At 32.0% G+C, this 25,027-nt stretch overlaps 2 protein-coding genes across 4 annotated transcripts; both read left to right on the plus strand.

The window, feature by feature from the left end:
* The first annotated feature begins 11,697 nt into the window (after positions 1 to 11,697).
* On the plus strand, positions 11,698 to 14,966 carry LOC114303687 (histone H3.3). Of its 3 annotated transcripts, XR_014332661.1 has the most exons (9): positions 11,698 to 11,987; positions 12,084 to 12,194; positions 12,397 to 12,473; positions 12,574 to 12,664; positions 12,795 to 12,876; positions 13,003 to 13,109; positions 13,247 to 13,386; positions 13,664 to 13,792; positions 14,682 to 14,966. XR_014332661.1 is itself a non-coding variant. In XM_082874235.1 (8 exons), exons 2-8 carry the CDS (start codon positions 12,123 to 12,125, stop codon positions 13,671 to 13,673), a joined length of 579 nt encoding a protein of 192 aa, XP_082730361.1. In that variant the 5' UTR covers positions 11,872 to 11,987; positions 12,084 to 12,122; the 3' UTR covers positions 13,674 to 13,920. The 3 variants fall into 3 exon arrangements, 2 of the variants coding, with proteins under 2 accessions (XP_082730361.1, XP_028104635.2); XM_082874235.1 differs by lacking the exon at positions 14,682 to 14,966 and having other exon boundaries at positions 11,872 to 11,987; positions 13,664 to 13,920; XM_028248834.2 differs by lacking the exons at positions 13,664 to 13,792; positions 14,682 to 14,966 and having other exon boundaries at positions 11,872 to 11,987; positions 13,247 to 13,578.
* A 4,712-nt stretch (positions 14,967 to 19,678) lies between these two features.
* Positions 19,679 to 22,338, plus strand: LOC145792776 (putative germin-like protein 2-1). Its single transcript, XM_082874236.1, has 2 exons — positions 19,679 to 19,892; positions 21,636 to 22,338. The coding sequence occupies exons 1-2, from the start codon at positions 19,775 to 19,777 to the stop codon at positions 22,184 to 22,186; spliced, it is 669 nt and encodes a 222-aa protein (XP_082730362.1). The 5' UTR covers positions 19,679 to 19,774; the 3' UTR covers positions 22,187 to 22,338.
* The last annotated feature ends 2,689 nt before the right edge of the window (positions 22,339 to 25,027 follow it).

The following is a 25,027-nucleotide window of genomic DNA, read 5'->3' on the forward strand; positions in this document are numbered from 1 at the left end:
AATCATGAGATTACCTACGGCCTCAAACTTGATTAAACATGATTCAATAGAAATAAAGGGGCCAAAACAGAAGCAGACTTAAAAAGTCACTAATTTTTAATTTTTAGGGACACATCTAAAAAATCATCACAAAAAATTACTTGTAGTGACGATTTTATTAAGATTTATTTTCAATAGGATTTCATGAGAATTAAATTAAACTATTATGACCTATTGATAGTTTTTTTTTTTTTGGGTGAATACCTATTGATAGTTACTCCAAATGTTATAAGGACATTGTCCATAACCAACAATGTATTTATGCTATATTAAAATATATATGTTTAAAGTTTAACAAATAATGGATTCATGATTCGATTCCCCATTTACTTCTTTAGTTGTTGGGCCACTGGAAATAAGCTTGAAGATGGTCTACCACCTTCTTGTCCACTTGGAATGCCTTGGCAAGAACATCATCAAAAGTTTTTGGATTCGACCCTAACACTGCATTTGCAATCCTGGGTACAAGATGTTAGTGAAATGACTATTTTCTAGATTGGAATTTACGAAACCGACGTAGAGGTACCCTCAAAGACCACAAGGATCTTAGTTCTGCGAAGGTGTGTATGTGGTGGGTTGAGGCCGTAGGGTGCGAAGTCAATGTGAGCTAAGGAGATGCCGAGAGTGTTGAGGCTTGGGATTTGCATGACGTTTACAGGAGTGACAATCGACCCAACTGGGTTGATGTATTTTGGGGAGTAAAGAGGCCAGAAAAAAAAATATAAAAATTTATTAAAAAAAAAATAAAATGTTAAACAAACTAATTAGCTTCAATAATGTTACATGACGACATCTAAGAAAATAAAAATTGACCCTTCATAAAACTAAAACAATTAAAATTTTGGGATCAAAATGAAATAAAATTGTATAGTTTAGGAACCAAATGAGTAATTTTTTATTTCAAAAATACTACTTATTTTGACAATGAATATTGGCAATGTCAACTAGTGAGACAACTTTAATACACATTTTGATAATGAATTTGTCACAATTAAAATGTTAAAAACTAAAATGACAGCAAACATATATTTGGGAAGGCACAATGTTGTGAGATAGAAGTGAGTATATAGTATATCAGTAGATTTGGAGTCCTTGACAGCAACACATAAACCTTGTAGAGAACCGGAATAAAGATAAGTGTGGAGGCCAAGGCCACAATGGCTATGGTTACAAGGAAAAAGTGAGTGGACATTTTAATTGAGGCAAATTGCAAATGATTGAAAGAAGGGTTAGCGATATCTAGCATGGCGAAGAGGTTGTGTGTTTATAGATATAGATTGATCAGATTAGTTGAATTTGCCATTATATTTTTGACAATTCCAAGTCTTCAATGGTTAACTTTTTTCTTCATTCATCTTGCAATGAAGAACCATGAACGGTTTTTCAACAACTTTACTAGTTTATAATTTTTTGGGGGCCAAATTACGCAGATGATCCTCATATTTTATTTTGTGTCATTTTAGTTCTTATATTTTAAATTTTGTATCATTTTGGTTCAATTGATAATGCCGTTAGTGTTTTTGACAGAAAATAATACTGAATTGGTTGAGTTTAACTCATTGAGTTGAGTAAGTTTATCATTTTGCTCTTAAAAATATGACACGTCACTTATGTGCGTATTTTCATAAAAAAATGCTGAGAGTTGTAATCAATTAAACCAAATTAAAGCAAAGTCATAAATTCATATAAAAATCAAACCAATTGAAATTATAAGGATCAAAATGATATCAGGATCAAACTACAGGAACTATTATCGTAATTTGCAGTTTTTTTTTTTTTAATTGCTTTTATTGACTTCTCTCTGTCCCTCTTTTTTTTATTTTATTATTATTATTATTATTATTATTATTATTATTATTATTTTTTTTTTTTTTTTTTTGTATATGACAGAGTATTTCAACCAGTCCATCATATCATCCAATATAAGCTTTTAGGACAAATTATACTTGTGGTGCTTGTAATTTGCTTCATGAGTTAATACGGTAATGGCTAAATTACATAAATAGTCCTTTTAGTTTATTCGTATTTTTATTTTGGTCTTTATTGTTTTAATTTGATCAATTTTGTCTTTTAATTTTACAGATTGTGTCATATAAATCAAATAAAATAACGACAGTTAAGTTTAATGGAAGGAAAATTAAATGGTGTTTCAATATGGTCCCTGTAGTTTATAGGATGTGTCAATTTGGTCCCTATAGTTTATAGGAAAATCAAAACAATAAGGACCAAATTGACACATCCTGTAAACTACATAGACCAAATTGAAACATCATTTGATTTTTCATCCATCAAACTTAACTACCGTTATTTATTGGACTAATATAACACAATCCGTAAAATTAAGGGGAAAAATTGAGCAAATTGATATAACAGGGACCAAAATGAAAACAATGTAAATTACAGGGACTACCGCTGTAATTTTCCCTATGGTCATTGTTGTTTTAATTGTATCAGTTGTGCCCTATTAATTGTGCACATTGTAACAATTTAGTTTTATTGATAGCTAACATTAAACAAAGAGGAAATATCATTTCCTCCCAAGCTATCACGCGTTTTTCACGTTGACCCTCATATTTCGATTTATTTTAATTTAGTACCTAAACTTTTCACAAATTGAACAATTAGACCCTTGCCATCACCTTCCGTCTACAATTGGACGAAATGTGTTGATGTGTGGGGCAAATTGATTTTTAATTTGGGGGTAAATTGATTTTTAAGGCATAATTTGGGGGGTAAAATGAATTGTTAAATGAACTTTGGTGACACATCAACACATTCCGTCCAATTGTAGACGGAATGTGACGGCATGGGTCAAATTGATAAAAAAAAATGTGAAAGTTTAGGTGTAAAATTGATATTAATCGAAGTCTGAGGGTCAACATGAAAAACGAGTGATAGTTTAGAGGGACAAAATGATATTTCTCTTAAAAAATTAGATTAAAATCTTGAGCAAAATGGTTCACTCAAAAGATAATAAATTATTTTAAATTGGATGATAAACTTTTTAACCACTCGATGAGATTGAATAGACTATTTTGTCGCAACGTCAATTTGCATGTCTAATGTATCCTTAAAAAATAGATATTTTTTATTTTATTTTATTTTATCCTCCAACTATTAATCAAGCCCCATCAAAAAGTCCAGAGCCCATGCGCCGAACCGGGCTCGGCCAGCTGATCAAGCATAGGCCTAGCTTACGCCCGAAGATGGCCTGACTCAACCCAAGAATATAAGGGCTAGGCTTGGGCTGAAGGATAGGACTTGTAGGCCTGTTGGTCATTTTGAGACTTGACCCAAAACTAGATCAATAGGCACATCCCAAAAGGCCACATAGGATCCACATACACTAAATAATTGATGGGCAAATTACCTGAAAATCATATTTAAAAGGGCAAATTATATTAACGGTCTCTATAATTTAGGATTTGTGTCACTTTGGTTTTTGACTTTTTAATTGTGACACATTTAACTTTAAATTTTGAATCTTGTTCCAAATAAGGACAATTAAAGATACCATCGCTTAATTTCAAAGGAAAAATCGTCAATTTGATAAAATATAAACTAATTAGATAAAAATAAATGTCAACAAAATATTTTTTAATTTTTATAAATTATTTCTAACCACTAAAGATAAAGTTATGTAAAACTGATAAATTTTTTAGACATTTTTTTTACCAAATTAATTTTTATTATGTATTTGGATGATGATCATTTAATGAGTGGTTGTTTTTATTTTCATTAAATTAGTTTCTATTTTTTCAAAAGTCAAATATGGCGATAATTTTGATATCATTATTAAACCAATGCATTAAATCAAAAACTTCCAAACTAAAAACATTTCATATATTAAATATATTGATTATACATTAAAATCCTAACAACCATCCATTACATGATCATCATTCAAATACAAAATAAAAATTAATTTGGTAAAAAAAAATTTATAAAAGATTTATCAATTTTACATAATATTATTTTTAGCGGGTAGAAATAATTTTTAAAAATTTTTAAATATTTTTTTGATATTTATTTTTGTTAAATTAGTTTATATTTTATCAAATTGACGATTTTGCCTTTAAAATTAAGCAATGGTATCTTCAATTATCCTTATTTGGAACAAGATTCAAAATTTAGGATCAAATGTGTCATAATTAAGAAATCAGGGGCCAAAGTGACGCGAGTCCTAAACTATAGGGACTCTTAGTATAAAACAGGAGAAGTCTATTTAGTTCTATAATCTTTTGAATATTTTCAAAAGTTCACTACGTATTTTTCATTTTTGTTCTTTTTTGAACATTTGTTCTTCTCTGCCTAATTTTTTTTCCCCCTGATTTTTGGCAACCATGTCTTTCTCTTTCTTTTTCTCTTTCTAATATATAGTCACCGACGACCACCAGTGATTGGAGTTCACCGATAACCACCAACCACCAACTCCGGCGAAGAAGTTGAATAGATCTAATCAGATCTGATGTAGATCTACACAGATCTACATCAGATCTGAGTAGATCTATATGAGATCCGACAAGATCTAAACCAAAAGTTGTTGTCGAATTACAATCTTCTCTCTATATCTGTTTCTCTCAATCAATCTCTAGATTTTTCAACTTTTTCTCTGCTACACATTTCTATTTTTTTTTGTTTCAATGGAGAAAATTTTCAAATTTTGAATAAGTTGTTTTCAAGTTTTAGTTACAGGCAGTGAAAAATGTAAAATTTTACAGTTTCAGTTTTTTTCTGCTGAAATGAATCATGTTTTAAAACTGTAAAATTTTGCAATTTCATAACATTCTTTTGAATTATAAAATTTTACAGTTTTATAACATGTTTTCCAATTTGATTAATAAGGATAAATGCTTAATAGAATTATACTCTAAAACTGTAACATTTTACAGTTTAAAAGCTTGCTTTTGAAATTGATCAATATTGTAAATTATTTGCTTAAACCCTACAAATATTGAAAAATAATATATGTTTTTTCTCATTGTTGTTGTTTGTTGTTGTTATGTTTTTTCTTTCTTTCAGTGTATCAATATTTAACACATTTTGCAATGTTTTTTTTACTATAATTTCTCTATTTATTCTTTTTTTTTCTTTTCCACAATATTCTAGACATTTCAGTTAATTTCCAACAATGTTCTTGACCTCCGACGAGCATTCTGCACATTTCGGCGACTTTTAGTGACATTTAAAACATTCCGGTGATATTTCGGTGAACTCTAGCTATGACTTACCGATGATGTTGAATATTCCAACGAGTCATTGGTGACCGTGTGACAAAAGTTCGACGGTAGTGGGATGTAGCAGATTTTTTAAATTGATAAAAAAAAATTAATTTTTTTGGTAATAATTAAAAATATGTAGGAATAATTGGTACAAGTATTTTGTTTTAGGACTAAATGAATTTTGAACTTTATGTATAAGACTTACTGATAAGTGTCCCATAATTAATTTATATTCACTTTATTTTATTTTATTTTTATTATGTGTAAGAACGTATAAAAAATAATTTTGAAAATAAAAATCAAGTGAGTAGCACGCCATCTATGAAACTAGTAACTAATAAATTTCTATGAGATTACCGATGTATATACAATTCAATAACAAAAGCATAATAGATGTAATTTTGTATTTCGATAAAAAAAAGTTTTTTATTTTTATTTTTTTAATGATTGCAAAAGTGATTACAATTGTTGTGATGCACTTCAAAAAATTTTATTAGAAGTTTTTTTTTTTTTAGTGATTTTGAAATTATTATTTAAAAAAAAAAAAAAATCTGAATGAAAGTTAAAATTTAGGTAAAATTAGGCCTATATGAACCAAGCTTACCTGAGACCCATTAAGCCCGTATTTTTAAGCACATGAATAGATTCTAGGTTTTAAAAATATGTGATAGGATAGCTCGAATGTAACCTTTTATTAATCAGTCGTATGTGTCAAGTTTCGTGCCAATCCAACCCCGTCTTCTCCCACAAGTCTCTTAGCTTAAAATGCAAAGAATGTAAAGATACATTTTATCTTAGAATGTAAAGATACATTTTATACCTGATCTTCTGGTGGTGGTGTGTTTGTTTGGTATTAATTCAAACAAACCTTTCTTGCTAATGCCCAAACGGACTTCTCGAACTTTCTCTTTTTCTGTGCCCACTTGGGTCCATATATTGCTAAATGTGTCCGGCCAAACCGTCGGTCACAAATCTATACATAATAATAAAGAACAAATTATGCACTCAAATCTCAATTGTAATCTGGCTCAACCTAAAGAACAGAATAATACACCATATCAGAAACTACAATTGTTTTTGCTTACATGATAGCAATGTGTTCCACTCTGCCGGGAACAACAAATAAACCAAATTGATATTTAAAGAAGGCTACTAATCCATACACAAAGAATCAATTCTATCCATGCAAATTACAATTGCTCTTCATTTTCTGATGCTAGTCTGAATCTATAGATTTAAACATTTATTTAAAGATGTAAAAGAAGTAATAAGTCAGAAGAGCAACCATTTATCTTCATTTATAAATTAAATGCCAACAGAAAAACAAATGGTCATAGGAAGTACCTTTATGAGGCATCCACATGAATCCAGCATGTCTGTTCTTAAAGGATACTCTACTACCTAGAACACAAAAACAATTCATAAGTTGCAACGTCTCTATAAGAATATAGACTTCAGTCTTCAGATCACAGAAAGACAAGAACAATGCCTTTCCAATCTTGTAACAGTCAACCCCTTCCTACCTAGTAATAGTAACTATCACATCCTAACGTTTAGAATGCTTTTTCTCCTTCATCAAACAGTCCAAAATTGTTGCTGATATAATGAGTTCCATTTTGTTGCTGATATAAAAAAAATAAACAATTAAAAGAAGAAGAAGGAGCACTGTATTAGATTGCTAATGGAGATTATGAGTCCTCAGGTTTTCAATATGACCTGCCAAGAACATACGATTTCTAATTTAAATGTTGCAATAATTTTAAGTTGTCATCTGTGATGAAAAATACAGGCTTTTGAAATAATCAAATACACCTCTAGTTGATTATTTAAAAGAACAACTTCAATTCCATATATGCCACTGCCATTTGGATCCATAATAAAATCTAACGGTTCGGCTATCCCTGTCTCAAAACCTATTTCTTAATCTGGGAATCTTCTGACCGCCCTTTTCTCTGGCCAGTTACTAATTGTAGCTCTAGTACTTGGCCTCTATTCCGCTTGTTCTAATTTAGTTTTGTTCAATTCAATGTGACCCCACGAAAAGGACCCATCAATGTTTTGGTTTTGTTAATATTAGCAAAACAGTTCTGATCTAGTTTAAAACAACTGAAATTAAAGTAATAAGAGTTTGTTTAATAAATTAAAACAGTAAGTATAGTTTGCTTTAGGTAACATTTGAAAGCAAAAATTTATATCATGGATAGATTCATCAAACATAAATCTGGATGTATGACACAGTTGACCCAACTATGCTGCCAGCACTCTTCTCTTTCCGTAATTCATTTGTCCTCTTCTGTAATTAGGACGTCATTTATAATTGAAATACTTGTCATCAAGTGAATGTCGAGATATGTTTTTAGAAGACAATATCCTATGAAATAAAACACGGGATTTAAACTAAGAAATGGAATAAATTATTGTGATCACTTAAAAAAAAGAAATAAAAAAACAAATAAAATAAAATCCCCAATTTATTCAATTCATGAGAGGATTGAACAAAATTCATAAGCCATTGACATCATTGAAATTAGCTGCAACTTGCAAGCTTCAATATTTTATTTCAGTAATGATTTCATACAAATAGCAACATTAATTGACTTATCCGATCTAGTTAGATATATATATTCAGAACTCATTTCAGCAATAAAGGTTCAACTATTTGGACCATTCTCAGCTTCACAAGAGGATGGCTTCTTTTTCAATGGAGGATTTTGTTGGAAATGGATCACTGAAGGAACTTCTTCCAAAGCTAATAGAAGAAGGTTGGGATGATGTACTGACGTTTAAGATTATGAATTCACAGGATATGGATGGAGTAAACATGACTCAACAACAAAAGGTTATTTTACTATCAATCCAATCTTGAAATTTCCAGAGCCAATACATGTTCTCGATGTTTTTAATGACCATCTCTTTGATGAAGCTATTCACTAATATACTTTAATCTCAGGCAAATTTTCTAAAGTTTTCTCCAAAATTTGATGTTTTCAAGAACGACCAATCTTATTCATCTGTGACCTCTAAAGGCTTTACATGGTACATACTACAAGATTCACTGGAAATCACGTCATACCTGTATGATCGCGCTCTGATGCAATATGGAGACAGACTAGAGGCCTCTGGAAAATGTCTTCCCGAGCTTCTTGGCTTGAGCACCGGAGATTTTCCACTCAATTTGGTATAAAAAGAGGTCACATCGCCCGCTTCACGGACAGAACCATTGCATGTGCAGCAGCTCCTTTGCCACCATCATGTGCTCTCCCTTCAAGAAGAAGAACCACCACACTTCCTACAAGTAATAGCATTTACAAGAGTGAGTTTATTTCAGCCAACACCATAAAAATGCAGAGTATGACGAGATCACCTGCAAAATTGTTAATCAAACAGTGCAAAATTGTTAATTAATTTTTCTCAAACATCAAACTATCCAAAAATTTAATTAAAAAATTACTGCTAGTTTACTAAATTAATCATAGTACCTCAGAACATCCCCAGCTGAGAGCCTCAATACCAACAGATCCTGTGCCGCTATACAAGTCTAACCAACGACCAGGCCTTAAAGATGTAGGACAACCACTGGCCGCCTTAATAAAACAACATTATAAGTATATCAAAATAGCATCTACATAACGTTAATTGCAGACAAAGAAATTGAAGTATCATCTTATTTCTAGAACTAGAGGACAACATTTGAAGAATAAGATATCTTTTACCTGCAAAATGTCAAAGGCTGCACCTTTTACAACTTCCATTATTGGGCGTACATCCATGCCCTTTGGTGAGAGCAATTTCTTCCTTTTAGCTGTTCTTCCAAGCACCTAAAATCACCAATAAGGTTGATATTACTTCTTTTTATGACGATGCATATATTGAACTATTCATATTAAGAAAAAACAATAATGAAAAATTTGTCACTATAGCGTATCCTTGAAAATGGCAAGCCTCAATTCTGTAAGTTAACCTTTGCATTCACATCTAAACAAACGAAGACAGACACTTAGATGGACATTGAACTACAGTTTTTCTAGTTAGATCACATTCTCTCTCTCTCTCTCTCTCTCTCTCTCTCTCTCTCAAGTAGTTTAATCACACTTTGTATCTGTTTGAGTTTGAGCACACTTGCGAGTGATTCAAATGCACTACTTGAATAGAAAATTGGTTTCCAATTGCGCATAATTTTCCAAAACCATTGAGAATAAGGGCAGTTAATATTCATTTAATCAACAAGCTACCAGTTCCATCCATGAAAAGTTCCATATTAATTAATGAACCAAATTGTGGTGAAATAGTAAAACAATCCCAAAATTCTTATATCAAATTGGAACATCACAATGTATATGTATTTACCCAAACTCATTGAATACAAAGATAAATTCAAGGCATCAAGTAAAACATGCTTACAAAATATGAACGATTTTTTGAAAGAGTTAACGATATTCAAATAACTTAATTTTTTATAAATATATTCTACTTAATATATTTTAAAATATCAATAATTTAAATTATCAAAATAGAACACTGTGCCCGTAGCACCCAGTGCTTGTGAGTATTTGTGGTTCTTTGATGTTCTGAATATAACTCAGTAGTTGAGTTGGTGATTCTTTGAAATTTATCAGAACTTGACTTTGACCTAATTAATAAAAACTTAACAATTCTGATGTTTTGTTACTTAATGGTACAGCTGTAACACACCAAAGCTGTCAATATTTTGGATTTAACTTGTAAAACTTGGCAACAGCTGCACATATTGTTGTTCTACTTTTAACATCTTGAAGTTATTAAAGTAATATACATCATGTGTCATATATATATATATATATATTTTTTATTTTTAATGATTTGCTGTTCAGATTACATTTTATTTAATTTTAAAATCATAAAATTAAAACCAAGCAACCTTTCAATAATTTTTGAAGTAACTTGAACACAAATTATCTTCAAATTTTTACCGTTGATCCAATGCCACTTCCAAGTTCCAAATTGGAAATAAGAGTTTAAAAGAGGCTAAATGTCATATTATATATTATATTATTAATACAAGAAAACATTAATAGTTGATATATGAAAATATGTAAGAATAGTAGTTTAAATATATAAAATAATTCCAAATCTTAAAATTTTGTTAAAAAAATAAAGTAGTAAAATTTAAATTATTTAAACAATATTTCCACCTCATATTCTGCAGTAGCAAAGCAACAGCCCAGCCCCTTCCTTCTGGCATTATTGCCCTTCTATTCAAACAGGAAATCAAAGTCTTAAATCCTCCCACTGCCAAAATTAAGTAATAATTATAAAGTTAAAATTCACGGCACAGAGGATTGAAAATTCAAAAGATTTATTTTTTTATTTTTTTTTAACTTCATTTCCAGCTAGTTTTTTTTTTCTCATTAACTGATGAACAAAAGTCCCAAATATAGAGAATAAACCGGAAAAAAAAAAAGAAAAAAAGTTGCATTTTTCTGCTCTCAACTCTCTCTCTCGTTCTCTCGATTCCATTTTGTTCTCTTCCACAGTCTATCTCCCTCCCTCTGTGCACTGACCTAAATTATTATTGGTACATTTCCAAACAGAAACTTGATTCGAATCCATTTCATTCCCATCCAAACTTAGCCTTACTTTCAACCAAAATAAATTACTGTGGGCTTCCGAAAGAGAGAGAGAGAGAGAGAGAGAGAGCATACGTACGGACTGAGCTCAGAGAGAGAGATCGTAACACGCCGTCGCCGCACCACCGCTAGCCGTCTTCGCTCGTCGAGAGAGATATCGTTGGTGAACACTCGCCGTCGTCGCTGTGATCGTCGGTGAACTCGAACACCGCTAGCCGTCACCGTCGTCGCTCGTCGAGAGACGGAGAGAGATCGTCGTCGAACTCGTCTCTGGGGATTTAGGGATTTGGGGGATTTTGAGGGAGAATGGTGTTAGGGATTTTGGGGATTTTACGGAATTTGATCGAGCGCCATTTCGGCTGAAGGAGGGAGATGAAATTTCAGACTATTTGCGACGACATGGCAAAACCGTCACAAATGATCAAATCCATTTATAAAACGACGCCGTTTTATTAAGGATTTTTTTTTTTTGCGACAGAGTATTCCCGTCACAAATATCCACTATTTGTGATGGTAAATTTCACCCGTCTCAAAAAAATATGTTTTGCGACGGTACACAGTGCCGTCGCTAATACTTCCGCGTCTAAGTGACTTTTTATTCTGTGCTTATTAGCGACGGGGAAATTGCCGTCGCAGAAAACATTATTTGAGACGACTTCATATGCCGTCGCAAAAGACCACTTTTTGCGACGGTATACATGCCATCGCAAAAAATTCCGTGTTATTTGCCCACTTTTCTTGTAGTGTTATGGATTTGGGCCTTATTAAAATACTTAAGTCAAAACTAATTGATTATTAATGGAGAGACTCCTACCACCCTAACGTTATATCACTACTAGAAAATTGGCTTTTTGCGACTAATGTTTTTGCGACTGATTATTTGACCGTCGCAAAAACTAATATTTGCAATAGCACCCTCCTTTTATTATACCTATGCCCTAACAGAGACTGATTTCGCCTGGACTCTCATTTCCCCCAAATCTGACCAACCCCTAAACCGACCTAACGATATTCTCTCTCTCTCTCTCTATATATAATCGAACCCTTTCTTTCGTGTATATCTCCATCTTCACAGAATCCAAACCCTAATTGCTGTCGCCGACTCTCTCTCTCTCTCTCGGTAGCGATCGTCTTCTTCTTCGTCGTATTAATTTCTTCGTCGATTCATTCCACACAGATCTGATCATGATCCCTCTTCTGTTCCGTGATTTTGCAGAGTTTTGAGCGTTCTTGTTTCTCTTAATCTGAGATCCCAATGGCTCGTACGAAGCAAACTGCTCGCAAGTCTACTGGTGGAAAGGCTCCCAGGAAGCAGCTCGCCACCAAGGTATGAATTCCTGGCTTTGATTCCATTATGAATGTCTGTTCGTCTTTCTATTCCGATTTTTATTTCCGTTTGGTTGCCGAGAAACTGCAAGAAAGAAGAAATTAACTATGAAATTCTTTCAAACTTTTATTAGTATTTTTTTTGGGTCTTGTGAATTTGATTATGATTTCGCATCGTATTTTCTGTGATTGTTTCCGTAAAGGCTGCAAGGAAATCAGCCCCAACCACTGGTGGAGTCAAGAAGCCCCATCGTTACCGCCCTGGGACTGTTGCCCTTCGGTAATGGCTCCTCCCTTAAATTAGCTAGCTCATAATCCATTTGTTCACTATGTTGCATCACCAAACCCTAATTGATCATAACATCTCTTATTTTGATCAGTGAAATCCGAAAGTATCAGAAGAGCACCGAACTTCTTATTCGCAAGTTGCCTTTTCAACGCCTTGTTCGTGAAATTGCTCAAGACTTCAAGGTATTGTTCGATCTATTTCACTGATTTGGTGCTATTGTTGGCGTAATCTTACTTTCAATTTCAACTTATACATATTTATGATCCTAATTTATTTATTTAATTTATTATTATTATTTTTTATTTGGAGCAGACTGACTTGAGGTTCCAGAGTCATGCGGTTCTGGCGCTTCAGGAGGCTGCAGAAGCCTACCTGGTGGGCCTGTTTGTAACTGGTATTGTTTAATTGTTTTCATTTTGTTGTGTTTCATTTAATTTCTTTTCCAAGGATATCTAGTAATCAGTCAGTATATATGGAGATTGATTTTCTGATATTTTGCTATCACCCTTCATCTTCAAAGGGGACTGCAAGAATTGCATTCATTTGTGGGAACCTACGTCTGGTACGACATGGAATGTTGATGCTAATCCCTTTGTCAGACATACCGGAAGTGTTGAAGATCTACAAGTATGTATCTTCTTTTTTGCTTTTTGGATTTAGATGTAATGAATTGAAGTAACTTCTATTGTAACACAAATGATTTGAAGTAACTTCTATTGTTTACCTTTTTTTAAGAATGGCTCTTCCAACTTTTATCCATGCAGTGGAGTCCCACAGAACCTCATGTATTTGCCTCTTGCTCTGTGGATGGGAATATTGCAATATGGGATATTCGTCTAGGGAAGTCACCAGCAGCATCCATAAAGGCACATAATGTAGATGTGAATGTTATCTCATGGAACAGGTATTTAAATGTCTTTTCTTTCAGTAGGCACCTATGTCTGATATATGTATCTGATGACCTCTCTTTCTCATTCTTGCCTTCTATTTTAGTTTATGTAATTCCTAGTGCCTTTACTATTTTAATGCAATCTTTTGTTTCAACAAGGATGCAGCTTTAGTTGTTCGTTATAGCTTATTACATAATTTTTATGTACTTTTTAGTATTTAGGTAGCCACTTGGTGGGCATACTATTGATCTCTACCTTGAAGTGAGTATAATTTTTTATTGCATTTATTAGGCAATTATAAAGATGGACCAAAGCGGATCTTCTTATCTGAAGAACCTTGGCAAGTGTTCAATCTTCGTAAACAACAAGGAAATAGTACCTAAACAGGTTGTAAACCTTACTTCAAGTTGTTTGATTGAGGTATGTTTTTACCTTCCTTGGACACTAGACTAATCAATTTTATTTTTTATTTTATTTGCTCTACTTGCTGAATTTCTCGAATCTAGGTGCAAAATAGATTTCTCTTTTTGATGACTTGCTCCTCTCAATGCTCGACTTACCTGGTTTTTGGTGATTACATTATTTCTTTTTTCTTAAAATTAAAAACAATCTGAATGTCTAGATTATCAGCATCAGTCCTCTGTTGTCTTGGTGTTAAACCTTATTGATTATCTTTCCCATGCCTGCATTCATTGTTCACTTTAAAAAGTGCTTTAACTTTTGAAAGGGAAATGACCCAGCCGCAAGATAATTAAAACTGGGTGAAAGAGAAATGGTCATGTAACAAGAAGGCAAAATAAGGATCAAAATAAGCTTGGGGAGGTAGAATGGCAACTCGAATGCCATAGGGGGACGTCCAATCCAAGCTTTTTTTATGGCCTAGCTATGTCCTTACTGTTAGGCATCCGTGATACCTAATCAAGATTGGTAAAACACGAAACACATAAGGACAACGCACAAGAAAGATAAATCACACGCACACACAAAGAACATGAAATCTATGTGATTTACCCCAAGCTAGGGCTACGTTCACAGATACTGCGATTTTCACTATAATCAAAAAAGTTAAAAGAGATTATAGTGATAGCCACCTCTTCTCAACTATAAATACATAGAAAATTAAGGCAATAGGTCACTAGCGCAGCAATGCCCCAACACACGATATATCAATTTTATGGTGTTATGAGGGATGCATATGCCCTTACAAGACTACTTATTCCAAATTAACTCTTTCACTTATTGTTATAATCATCCCACACAAAATATATGTGGAATCCTGTGTTAGTTACTGCAATTGGGGCACTTTCAGGTAAAAGGAATGCCGTTCATATTTGAAACAAATCAAACTCGTGTGAAGCAGTATGCTGATTGCACCACCAAGGAAAGCCAAACCCAGGACCACAAAGTCTGAGCAGTGCAGTGTTTAAATGAGTTGGGATGCTGTCTGAAGGTGCTTCTTTTTTGTCACTGCACTTTCCAGCTCCTTGGGTTTTACTGTAATCTGTTGTATGTATCTATCAGAATCTGTTTCTTGCTGTTAGAGACTCGCTCCACTCATGTTTAAATATATATAATAGAACACTTGCTTCTCTTATCTCTCATTTAATTGCACTGGAAGTAGTTAAAAAAGACAGAGTGTCGAAAAGTAGTTTTAACCCTATTTTCACTAGTTGTCATTGGGAATGGGTTTGATAAAATGGATTTCTTTTCCAGGTAGCATCACTTGGCTGCAATACGATATTTTTTTATCAGAATTTTGTATCTATCAGAATTTTTGCAAATATCACTTTATATTTATTGTATATAATACTTGAATATATATATATATATATATGAGAATACAGGTTGCTAAAACATTGTAGGTATTTTATTTATTTATATTTTTTTTGTGACGGTAACAAGATGGTCGCTAATACATTGTAGGTATTTTTTTAATTTTTTTGCGACGGCAAAATATTAGTCGCGATAAGTAGATTAGGCGGTCGCAAATAGTTTGCGACTGCTATTTTGCGGTCGCAAAAAGTATTTGCCACCCCCACATTCGCGACCCCCATTTGCCGTCGCATGGGCCGTCGCAAAAAGTCTTTTGCGACTGTTTTTTATTATTTGCGACGGTTTATAGCGGTCGCAAAAAGTGATTTTTTTAGTAGTGTATTGTTAGCTTTTTGCAAACTCAAAAATTATTATAATTTGTCTAATAAAAAATGAATGGTGCAGTTGAAGAACCATTCATGGTGGAGTTAGACAATAAGCTAACTAAAGAGAAGACCGGGTAAAAAGACATTAATTATAAGCCTTGTATTGAAAATAGTAGACGATTTCTCAATCACTCTTCTTTTTTTTTTTTTTTTGATTGACAAAATTTTTTTTATTGATGAAGCACAGAGTACAATGGAAAACATCAATAAAGAGGAGTTTGGAGCTAGAATGAGCTGTAATCTCGTAGATGGTGAGATTCTCAGTCACTCTTAATTATGGCTTCGTTTGGAAAGTTGCTATTTTAGTAGGCTATTTTAGTTTTTGGCTATTTTAGTAGGCTAAAATTTTTGTGTTTGGGAAGATGATTGGATTTTTTTGTGGTTGGATGTGATGTTTGTGAGAGAAAAAGTGAAATGATTATGGGTTTGATGTGATATTTTGTCTTATTAACTATTTTAGCCTATTTTATTTTTTTGTGAATTTTAGCCTAAACTAGACTATTTTTTTCCTTGCCAAACACCCCCGATATATTATAGGGAAAATGGTCAAAAAGTCTCATATGGGGATCAGTTACTTTAATCAATCCCATAGATTTTCTAATACATTGATAGGTACTGTTTATTTTGATAATTATATTGTGAGATCCTATTTTGAACTTTGGTATGATTTGATCGACGTTTCTACCCTTTTTCATTGGGGGATGTCATCTTAGGAAAGTTGGATCTAATTTTTGGATCACGTTTCCATAACGTGACACTTCAAAAAAAAAATTTTATTATACTTTTTCTAAATGTAACAGTTCAATACAATTTCAAACGTAACATTCTATTGTAATACACTAAAAAATTCTTTAATATACATTTCTCAAACGTAACATTCCAAACTTAATACTCTAACAAACAACAACAATTAAGAAGATTATAATGACAAATGAATTATTACACATCTAAAAAGATTAAATAAATAAGAAAAAATTATAAGACTAATTAAAACATACTTCTAACCTATAGAATTTATCGATAACTCCCCCTATATTATACTGAGATATAGATACGTATGCCATGCTTGCTTTGTCAACTTATTTCAAGCACGTAGGCATAGAAAGTCTAATTTGCTTTCCTTGATGAACAGTCAACTCCTTTGGAATTTAACGATGAATTCAATACTATAGCTTAACAGCCATTTGATTAGACAGATTGTAATATATAATTAAAATAATTATTTTACGAGACTCATATTTTATTATTTAATTTTAATTTTTATAATTTAAATTAGATTCGGTTAGATATTTTAATTTTTTGTTCTATTACAAAACAAATAAAATGAATTACATTAACCTTATAGTTTGGGTGTTTCACTTTTCAATTGTAACAAATTTGACCATTAATTTTGAATCCTGATCTAACTAAGGAAATTGAATATACCTTTGCTTAATTTTAAGGGCAAAATCGTCAATTTGATAAAATATAAATTAATTTGACAAAAATAAATGTCAAAAAAATATTTTTAAATTTTTAAAAATTATTTATATTCACCAAAGATAAAATTATGTAAAATTGATAAATCTTTTAGACTTATATTTATTTATTTATTTATTTTACCAAATTAATTTTTATAATGCGTTTGGATGATGATCATGTAATGAGTGGTTCTTATGATTTTAATGTGTAATTGATATATTTAATATATGAAATTTTTTTAGTTTTAGATTTTTTTTATTTAATGGATTGGTTTAATAATGATATCAAAATTGTCGCCATATTTGACTTTTGGAAAAATATAAACAAATTTAATGAAAATAAAAACAACCACCTATTACATGATCATCATCCAAACACATAATAAAAATTAATTTGCTAAATAAATAAATGTCTAAAAGATTCAATTTTACATAATTTTATCTTTAGTGGATAAAAATAATTTTTAAAAATTTAAAAATATTTTTTTGACAATTAGTTTTGTCAAATTAGTTTATATTTTTATCAAATTGACGATTTTGCCCTTGAAATTAAGCAATGGTATCTAATTGTCCTTATTTGAAACAAGTTTCAAAATTCACGGTCAAATGTGTCACAATGAAAAAATTATGGACCAAAGTGACACAAGTCCCAAACTATAGGGACCGTTAGTGTAATTCGTCCAAACAAATATGAATAAGAGAGAATTATTTATCTCACTAATTCAACCCGATAACTAATTTTATACTAATCTCATAGATTGTTAATTCTCTTACCAAACATAACGTAAAAGCATTGCCTACGAAATTAATTTCTATTTGGTTTTTTTATCAATAAAAAATATAAAAGTAATGAATAAAAAATTTACAAAGATAAACAAAATATTATTTTCAAACATTTATCGTGTGTTATAAAATTGATTTTTTAATTTTTTTTTTTAATTTTAAAGGCATTTATGTATAGTGAATATATGAATTATTATTTCTTACTCTATGTACACAATTTAATTGAGGAATGTAAGTAATTTTTATCTTGTTAAATCTAATCACTTAAAGAGCATCCAAATATTGTAAAACTTCAATCTTTCTGTTTCTTGAAGAAATATTTAAATAAATTGAGACAAATTATAATTTATAATGTATAGGCATAGACAAAATGGTAACAGGTGATAATATTTAAAAATCTTTAATTTAGAATTAAATGATGAAATTATGCTTGACTAGTAATTTTCTTTCTTCAAGAAGTTTGCCCATGCTTGCATTGTGTCTTTATGAATCAAGTCAAGAGATAGTGGAATACTGTCTTCCCAAGATGCAAAAATAGTCGGATACTTACAATTTACAGATGATTATGCATATCTGGTGTGGTTGAAATTGTCCATTATAAAATTTTTTAAAAAAAAAGATGAAATAGAAAAGTCAATAGAAGCATTTCAATAAGCAGTAAGAAAAAAGATATTAGAAAAAGGTTTAGTTGTTGAAGATGTTGGAACAATCTTCTGTGTATATAAAAAAACTTGAAATAAATTCAAACAAAACAAATAAATAACATACCAGATTTATTTATCGAACCCAAATAAAATTAAGACCAAGTCGAGTGTGTGACACTCTGTCCTTAAGACAGATTCGCCCCGCTACGGTGCTTACGGTTGAATGGCGTCTATCTCCCAGGATACAATGATCTTCACAAATTTATAGAAGCACTTCAAATAAATTTGTTCGGCGAACCAAACCTGTGTTCTATACTCTCTTTTATTTATTCCTAAAAATATAAATGAAGAATAATGCACTAAAAGAAATCTGGACAGCAAAAGAAATTTTCTTAGACTGATATCTCGATGTCTCTAAAACATGTAAAGATTGCTGGAATATAATTTCTATTTATAGGCAACAAAGTGTCCGTTTGTAATAGTCAACAGGTGCCTTATTCAAATGAACAGATTTGAATGAAAACCTGACCGTTGCTTATTTTCAAACAATTTGAAAAGGTTCTGAGGTGCAACAGTTATAAAAACTGTTTGAAACATTAATAAATAAACTATTAGAATAGTTAATTCAATAAAATCTATCACTTGAATGAAATAACTTTATTAAACTATTTAAATAGTTTAATCAAATTTTTTAGGAAACCATTTAGGAACTAAAAATTTGAATTAAGAATTAAATTAAACTCCCAAAATTACAAACCTTAGGAAACCACTTAGGAACTCAAAATTTGAATTTAAAATTAAATTAAATTCCCACAATATTTTTTATTTAAAAAATTCAAATGAATTTTATCTAAAAAAAAATTAATGTTAGACTCGAGAACGACGTCAACTTCCCATTCACTCATAAATGGTTTTGACGTTCCGTCTTCACCGTGTGACTTGCCACGCGGCAAGGAACACGTCACCTCTTCGGACCTACCCCAAACGTTGTTTGGGCCCACTCAAATTAGGGCTCAAAAATATGCCTATATTAAACCATTTTTCCAACAGAAGAACCGTTCATCATTGAATTAAATGGCCAATGAGGAAAGAAGCTACCCATTGACGACTTGGTAATTCTTCTCTCACTAGCATTGGAAAATACTTAATAAAAAATTCAACTACTCTCATCCATCAATATCTATAAAATAGACAGGCTTTCCATGCTTAGATATTTGTCTCCTTCTTCAAGCAATTAGGCATAGAAATTCCAATTTGCTTCCAAAAAAAAAAAAACAGCTACTGCAATATTTTGTTTGTTGTTTCCGAGTGATAAAAATGGGCACTCACTTTATCCTTGTAACCATAGCTATTATTGCGTTGGCTTCCAAACTTGTCTCTGCTTCAGACCCTAGTCATCTACAGGATTTCTGTGTTGCTATTAATAACTCCGATGGTATATTTCGTGCTCATCTCTATCTCCCAACTTTAAGCCTTCCAAACTTAAGTTTTAGATTTTGAAATATGATTTTAGTGACAAAACTTATTCAAAGCAGTTGTATTCACTACAAGAAAATACAGATTTCGTGACTAAAATAAATTTTTTCGTCGCTGAAAGTAGTACAAATGGCGACTGAAATGGATTTAGTCGCCAAAATTGGTGACTTTTGCCGACTAAAAGAGTTTAGTCGCCGAATGCAAGGCTTTTAGCGAATAAAAGGCAGTTTAGTCGCCCAATGTGGGCGTTTTAGCGACTAAAGGTTGTTTAGTAGCCAAAAGTGACAGTGTTTGGCGACTAAAATAATTTAGTAGCCAAAAGTGATGGTTTTGGCGACTAAAAACAGATTAGTCGCCGATTGTTGGTGTTTTGCTGACTAAAAACAGTTTAGTCGCTGAAAGTGAAGCTTTTTGGCTACAAAAAAAAAAAATAGTAGCTAAAAACAGTCCATTGCCGACTAAATTCAGTTTAGTAGCCAAAAGGGGACGTTTTTGGCGACTAAAAACAGGTTTGGTCGCCAAAACTACTTATTTTTAGGCGAAACTTAATTTTTTTGCGACTAAATTATAATTAGTAGCCGAAAATGATAGAATTGGCGACTAAAAATTTAATTTAGTCGCCAAAAGTGGCCTAAATTTTTTTTTAGTAAATAATTTATTTTTTACATAAAGTATAATGAATTAAAAAAATTATATTTATATATATTATTTTGTATTAATAGCGGTTAATATACTATATAAATAATATATATTGCATATATATTAATGTGATGATGTTGTGGCATAGTGGAGGGAGGGTTTGGCAAAAGGTTTGGAATGTGGTGGTGAGAAGTCTTAGGTTCGAAACCTGCGAGCAACACAGGTTCAATTTTTTTTTTTTTAAATATGCTTTTGGCGACTAAAACAGGTGGTCGCCAAAAGCTTTATTATTTTCGACGAAAAAAATAGTCGGCAAATGTATAAATTAAAAAAAAAAAATTTAGTCGCCAAATGTATAATTTAAAAAATATAAATGAGCTTTGGCAACGAAAATTTTAGTCGCTACAGAGTTTGTTTTTGGCGACTATAAGTGGGTTAGTCGCCCATACCTTCCGCGACAGTTTTCCAGCGACAAACATGGCGACTAAAAAATTTAGTCGGCAAAACCTAAAATCCGACTTTTGGCGACTAAAAAATCACTTTTGGCGACTAAAAATTTAGTCGCCAAATGTGTATTTTCTTGTAGTGATTTTGATAATAATTAAAACCTCAATTTTTTTCGTTGGAATTCATGTCAGTTTTTCATTTTGAAGTCAAATATTGATTGATTAATTGTACTTTTGGTAACATAAATATGTTTTTGTGTCATTTTGATAATCAATATTTTAGTGGTGCCAATTTCGTATTCAAAGTATTAAATATGTATTAAAATTGTCTCCCTCGCTGACATCGTCAATATTCATCATCAAAATAAGTAGTATTTTTTGAACATAAAATAACATTAGCTAAAAAAATGGTTAATTACACTTTTGGTCCTCAAAATATAAAATATATTTCATGTTGGTCTCCAACATTTTAATTGTTTTAATTTGTAAAGGACCAATTTTTAATTTCTTAGATGTCATTATTGTAACATTATTGAAAATTAGTTAGTCTATATATTATATTTTATTTCTTTCACCCAATCTTACTGAAGCACAACTCCATTTCTTTTGCATTGTAGTGTTCGTGAATGGCAAAGTTTGCAACGACCCAAAGCTTGCCACAGCAGATGACTTCTTCTTTTCAGGCCTCCTTACTCCTCAAAACACATCGAACCCAATTGGGTCAAAGGTTACTCCCGTAAACGTTATCCAAATACTAGGCCTCAATACTCTCGGCATCTCCTTAGCTTGCATTGACTTTGCACCTTATGGCCTCAACCCACCCCACACGCACCCTCGTGCAACTAAGGTCATCGTGGTGTTGGAAGGTACTCTCTATGTCGGCTTCGTGACCTCCAACACTGACAACCGCCTCTTTACAAAGGTCTTGTACCCAGGAGATGTTTTTGTGTTCCCACAGGGTCTCATTCACTTTCAATTTAATAATGAAAAGACTAATGCAGTAGCTCTTGCTGCCTTAAGTAGCCAAAACCCCGGAACCATTACAGTTGCTAATGCAGTGTTCGGGTCAAATCCAAGGATTTCTGATGATGTTCTTGCCAAGGCATTCCAAGTGGACAAGAAGGTGGTAGATTATCTTCAAGCTCAATTTTGGTGGCCCAGCAACTAGAGAAAGAAAGAATGGAGAACCTATGAATCTATTATTTGTTAAACTTTAATTAAATATGATGCAATATAGCATAAATAAGTGGATTGGTTGTGGATGATTTCCTTAAGATTGTTTTCCTATGATTTTATAATAATGAAGTTTGTTAAATAGTACTCCTTGTCTCTCTCCTCGTACAATGATGACACTCTCATGATATTTTTTTAGGCTCCCTATTGATATAATAATGACACTCTTGATCTTTCTTGGAGTAGTTACCAGTAAGTCCCATGCACAAAATTCAAAATCCATCTAATTCCAAAACAAAACACTTACATCAATTAGTCCTACATATTTTTAATTGTTACCAAAAAATCTTTTTTTTTTTTTTAATAACTTTAAAAACGTTGCTACATCCCACCACTGCCGATTTTCCGTCAAACGGTCACTAGAGACTCGCTGGAATATTCAACATCATTGGGAAGTCACCGAAAAGTCACCGGAGTATTGTTGGAATTTCGCCAGAGTGTTCTGAACGTCACTGGGAGTCGTCGGAATGTCCAGAATGTTCGTTGAACATCAAGAACATCATCGGAGACTCACCGGGATGTCCAGAATATTGTCGGAAAAAAAAAAGAATAAATGGAAAAATTATAGTGAAAAAACCATAGCAAAATGTGCTAAATATTAATAAACTAAATGGGAAAAAAAATAAAAATAAAAATAAAAACAACAAACAACAATGGGAAAAGTATATATTATTTTTTAATTTTTGTAGGATGTAAACAAATAAACTCTAATATTGATCAAATTGAAATGTATGTTTTGAAACCATAACAAGCATGATTCTATTAAGCATTTATCCTTATTAATCAAACTGAAAAACATGTTATGAAACTGCAAAATTTTATAGTTCTAAAGAATGTTATGAAACTATAAAATTTGACAGTTTTAAAGCATGATTCATTTTAGCAACAAAAAAACTGAAACTATAAAATTTTACAGTTTTCACCGTCTGTAACTAAAACTTAAAAACAAATTGTTCAGAACTTGAAAATTTTCTCCATTAAAATAGAAAAATAGAAATATGTAGTAGAGAAAAGGTAGAAAAATTGAGAAATCGAAGGAGAGAAATAGATATAGAGAGAATATTCTACTCCAGCAACTATTTTTGGTTTAGATCTAGTTGGATCTCATGTAGATTTTCTCAGATCTGATGTAGATCTGAGTATATCTACTCATTTGCTTCGCCGAAACTCGTTTCTTTCGCCGTCAGTTAGAGTGAAGTAAAGAGTCAATAGTCAGTGGTTGCCGGTGAACCCCAAGCAATGATGGTCGTCACTCACCGATGACTATATATTAGAAAGAGAAAGAGAAGAAGTAAGGTATGATTAACGGTCACCGAAAATCATGAAGAGAAAGAGGTAGAGAAAAACAAATGCACAGAGAAGAATGAAGATGAAAAATATATAATGGACTTTTGAGAGTATTCAAAAGGTTGTGGGACTAAATAGACTTATCCTCTCTTAACTAAGACTTTCAAGTAATTTGTCCATCTTTCTTTAGGCTCTCATATCAATAGCTAGGAGAAGGCAATGGACCATCAAACTTTTGTTAATTGAAATCTTCCAATTAGTTTCGTCATAACATTGGCTCGAAGATGGCCTTACTCAATTGAACCCTAAAATATATGGGCTGGGCATGGGTTGATGGATAGGACTTGTGGGCTTGATGGACATTTTGAGGCCTAACTTGAAACTCGACCCATAGGCCCATCCCAAAAGCCCACATTGGACCCATATACACAAAATAATTGATTTATAATTTCACTTTAGCTTTTTTTTTTAAAATTTTTGTTATATGCATGAACATATGCACTTTTAGTAAATAATAATATTGAAAGGAAATAACTGAGTGACTAGCATGCAATGTATGAAACTAGTATTTAAATTTCTATGAAATTAAAGATGCATATAATTCAATAATATAATCATAAAAGATGTAATTTTGTATTTCAACAAACAAGGATCTTTTCTTTTCGTTTTTCATGATTCAAAAGGTGATTATAATAGTTGTGATGTACTTAAAAATTTTGTAGGGCGTTCGGTTCAAAAGTCCAATTATGGATTTTTTTTTGGTCTAAAGATCTATGCTCTAAACTACTTTGTCCATAAGGACAAGTTTTTGTAAAATTACCAAACTACTCCGTGATATATATATATATATATATTTTATAACAGGTGAACGTAAAATAAAACCCACTCTCTCATTCTCTCTCTCTCTTCTTCTGCCCTGCTGTTGCCTCCTTTTTCGCTTCCCACGTCGTTGCCTCATTCTCTGCCTACAACGCTTTCTTCTCTCTCCTCTTTCTTCTTCTCTAGACTCTAATCCTAGCCCCCTGTCTCAGTTGATTACTGTTCTGTCAGATCGCCCACGCCTCCTATCTCTTTCACTCCCCCATCTCTCTCTCCTGTGCTCTGTCTGTATTCTCTTCAACTACGATTGGCGTTGTCGACGCAATAGCGCGGCAACATGGGATCCAGCGATGTCTCAACCCCCTTTCTATCACCACTCTCTCTCATTTTTGTCTCTCTACTCTTAGTTTCTAGGTCAGATCTGACCAGATATTGAACTGGATGATGAGGAAATGCAAGAAAACATAAAGAATTTTTTTTCTTGTTTATTTATTTGTTCATTCTTGTATTTTATGCAATGCCCCAAGAAAATACATCCACCATTGCTCCTTACGATAAATAAAAGTGAATCCGCAACACTGAAATACATAATCATATGAGATTTATAAAATAGTTCTACATACAATTATACATTCTATGACTTTAGTACACAAATCTATAGTATGTAAAA

This window comes from Camellia sinensis, chromosome 6 (assembly GCF_055761805.1).
Source record: "Camellia sinensis isolate YWXY chromosome 6, ASM5576180v1, whole genome shotgun sequence".
Lineage (NCBI taxonomy): Eukaryota > Viridiplantae > Streptophyta > Magnoliopsida > Ericales > Theaceae > Camellia > Camellia sinensis.

What these genes read in the sequence shown, in the direction of transcription:
- LOC145792776 (XM_082874236.1), top strand. Translation starts at nt 19,775, where the DNA reads ATGGGCACTCACTTTATCCTTGTAACCATAGCTATTATTGCGTTGGCT. An exon ending in TGCTATTAATAACTCCGATG is followed by an intron (nt 19,893 to 21,635) that starts GTATATTTCGTG and finishes TTTGCATTGTAG; the next exon opens with TGTTCGTGAATGGCAAAGTT.
- LOC114303687 (XM_028248834.2), top strand. Translation starts at nt 12,123, where the DNA reads ATGGCTCGTACGAAGCAAACTGCTCGCAAGTCTACTGGTGGAAAGGCT. An exon ending in AAATTGCTCAAGACTTCAAG is followed by an intron (nt 12,665 to 12,794) that starts GTATTGTTCGAT and finishes TATTTGGAGCAG; the next exon opens with ACTGACTTGAGGTTCCAGAG. An exon ending in GGTGGGCCTGTTTGTAACTG is followed by an intron (nt 12,877 to 13,002) that starts GTATTGTTTAAT and finishes TCATCTTCAAAG; the next exon opens with GGGACTGCAAGAATTGCATT.